We start from the raw sequence: 3,232 nt of genomic DNA, 5'->3' as shown, positions 1-3,232 counted from the left end.
GTTGTCGAACTGCCGCCCGTTATCTGATATAATCGTCCTTGGAATCCCGAACCTGTAAATTATATTCTTCCACACGAAGCTACGGATCCGTGCCTCTGTGATAGTTCCTATTGCTTCTGCTTCGACTCACTTTGTGAAGTAATCAATAGCAACGAGTAGGAACCTTACCTGTCCTTTTCCCAGGGGCAACGGACCGACGATATCGATTCCCCATTGCGCGAATGGCCACAGGGAAGCTATCGTCGTCAGTTTCTCTGCCGGTAGTCGCTGGACATTCCCAAACCTCTAACACTTATCACACCTCTTGATGAGCTCCACTGCGTCCACCTGCATGGTTGGCAAGAAATAACTTGTTCAAATGACTTTGCTTACCAGAGATCTAGGGCCAGCATGGTCTCCACAAATTCCTTCGTGGACTTCTTAAAGGATGTACTTGGCTTCTTCTTCGTCGACACACTTCAAGTATGACATGGAGAAGCCCCTCTTGTATAAAATGTCATTCAGAATCGTAAATCTAGCTGCCCTCTTTTTGATCCTTTTGGCCTCCATGGCGTCATGAGGGAGGTGCCCATCTTGGAGAAAAGACACAATCGGTGTCATCCAGCTGTTTACGCTCTGGATGGCAAATGTTGGAACTTCTTCAATGCTGGGCCGTTTCTGAATCTCCATGTCTAATTCCACACTCGTCGGTCTTTCTTCTGACGAGGCCATCTTCACAATCTCGTCTGCCGCCATATTCTGGTCTCTTGGGATCCGAACGAACTCTAACTTATCGAACTCCCGAGCTAGATGTTTCGTCAACTTGAGGTACTTCTGCATTCTTTCCTTCTTTGCCTCATACTCTTCTCTGATCTGCCCTATTACCAATTTCGAGTCCCTCTGGATGAGCAGGCTCTTAGCCCCAAGTGCTTTCCCGAGTCTCAATCCCGTCAGTATTCCTTCGTACTCGGCCTCGTTGTTGGTTTCCGGGAACTTCAGTTGAACTCCATATCTGAGCTTTTCTCCGTCAGGGTGTTATAATGACCCCTACTCCCCCCCTCTTTTTAGCTGACGAACCATCGGTCTGGATCATCCACAGTTCGGTCTCATTGTCGAGGCTGTCATCTTCTAGGAGGGTGAATTCAGCAATGAAGTCCACCAAAGCTTGCACCTTGATGGCTGTTCTGGGGTGGTACTCGATGTCAAACTGGCTGAGCTCGACTGCCCACTGCACCATTCTCCCAGCTGCCTCAGGTTTGTTCATGGACTTCCTGATGGGCTGGTCTGTCATTACCACAATGGGGTTCGCCTCAAAATACGGACGCAGTTTGCATGAAGCTACTATTAAGGCGAACGCGATCTTTTTAATCCTGGGGTACCGCGCTTCTGCTCCTTGGAAGGCTTAGCTGACATAATAGACCGATAATTGTTTCTTGTCCTCTTCTCGAATCAGGGTTGCACTTACAGCCGAGGCTGACGCTGCCAGATATAAATATAGATTCTCTCCCTCCTTGGACAGACTCAAGAGGGGTGGATTGCTCAGGTAGCGTTTAAGTTCTTGAAATGCTGCCTCACATTCTTCAGTCCATGCAAAAGCTTGCTTCAATGTCTTGAAGAAGGGCAGACATTTGTCCGTAGCTCTAGAGATGAATCTATTGAGGGCTGCTATTCTTCCCGTCAGTTTTTGGACTTCCTTGACGGTCTTGGGTGATGTCATGTCTAAGATGGCTCGAACTTTCTCCGGGTTGGCCTCTATGCCTCTTTGGGACACCACGAATCCCAAGAACAGCCCTGAGGCTACGCCGAAGACACACTTGATAGGATTCAGCTTCATCCGGTATTCTTTGAGGGTAGCAAATGTTTCCTTCAAGTCCTCCAGGTGTGTCAGTTCCTCTTTACTCTTGACGAGCATATCGTCCACGTACACCTCCATGTTTCTGCCGATCTGCTTACTGAACATCTTATTTTCTAGCCTTTGGTATGTTGCTCCTGCATTCTTCAGCCTAAATGGCATCACCCGATAGCAATAGAGCCCTTGATTTGTGACGAAAGTAGTCTTTTCTTGGTCTTCCTCAACCATCTTTATCTGGTTGTATCCTGAAAATTCATCCATGAACGTCAGTAACTTATGCCCGGTTGTAGAATCTACCAGCTAGTCTATCCTCGGTAGAGGGAAACTGTCCTTCGGGCAAGCCTTATTTAGGTCCGTGAAATCTACACACATTCTCCATTTCCCATTTGATTTCCTCACCAGTACGACGTTGGCCAGCCACTCAGGGTAGTAAACCTCCCGAATGAAACCAGCTTGCAATAGCTTGTTGACTTCGTCAGTGATCGCTTGGTTTCGTTTAGGGGCAAAGACTCGTCGTCTTTGTTGGACAGGCCTTTTTTCTGGGTCCACGTTCAACTTGTGCTGGACGACTTCAGGGGATATACCGGGCATATCCTCGTGACTCCCTGCAAAGACATCCATGTTTTCCCTGAGGAACTGAATGAGTTTTATCCTTATCTTGGGGCTTAAGGTTGTTCCTATCCTCGTCATCTTAGTTGTTTCTCCTTCAACCAGTTCTACTGCTTCCAGAGCTTCTACTTTGTATTCTTTTTCCTCCTCAATTGTCCACGTATGATTTTCCTTTGCAGCCAGGACAGCCTGGTAGCATTCCTTGGCTAAGACCTGATCTCCTTTCACTTCACTGACACCATCCTTAGTTGGGAATTTCACCTTTAGGCTGTAGGTGGACGTAGCCGCCTTCCACCGGTTAAGCGTAGGCCTTCCAATAATTACATTATAGGAGGAAGGGCAATCTACTACCAAGAAGTCCAATTGACGGGTCAACTGCTTCGGGTAGGTCCCTACTGTGACTTTCAACGTCGCTATGCCTTTAGGGTATACCTTGTCCCCACTGAAGCTGACAAGGGGGGAGTTAAACGGGCGTAGTCTCCCAAGATCTAGCTTCAACTGCTGGAAGGCCGGTAAATACATGATGTTTGCGAAGCTACCGTTGTCTACAAGGATCCTCTTGGTATTAAACCTTTCAATTGTGAGCGTTATGACCAAGGGGTCATTATGTGGCTGTTTCACTCCCTTAGCATCCTTCTCATTGAAAGACATGTCCTGGTTCGTCCGTCTCCGTTTGAACGGGGGTATTATATGGACGCTGTTCACTTGCCTCTGGCAGGCTTTCTTAAGGGATTTGAATGATCCTCCCGCGAACGGCCCCCTTGTGATCGTACTTATCTCCCTGATCACATC

General features: G+C 47.7%; 1 protein-coding gene across 1 annotated transcript; it reads right to left on the bottom strand.

Annotated features, from left to right (window-relative positions):
• Positions 1–420: 420 nt before the first annotated feature.
• On the bottom strand, positions 421–1,270 carry LOC142624547 (uncharacterized). The gene is made up of 2 exons (XM_075798150.1): positions 1,077–1,270; positions 421–991 (listed from the first exon to the last, which is right to left on the bottom strand). The coding sequence occupies exons 1-2, from the start codon at positions 1,268–1,270 to the stop codon at positions 421–423; spliced, it is 765 nt and encodes a 254-aa protein (XP_075654265.1).
• Between the last annotated feature and the right edge of the window lie 1,962 nt (positions 1,271–3,232).

The sequence above is a fragment of the Castanea sativa genome, chromosome 1, assembly GCF_040712315.1.
Source record: "Castanea sativa cultivar Marrone di Chiusa Pesio chromosome 1, ASM4071231v1".
In the NCBI taxonomy this organism is placed as follows: Eukaryota; Viridiplantae; Streptophyta; class Magnoliopsida; order Fagales; family Fagaceae; genus Castanea; species Castanea sativa.
The sequence above is the reverse complement of the archived record's forward strand: the minus strand, read 5'-3'. Positions and strand labels throughout refer to the sequence as shown.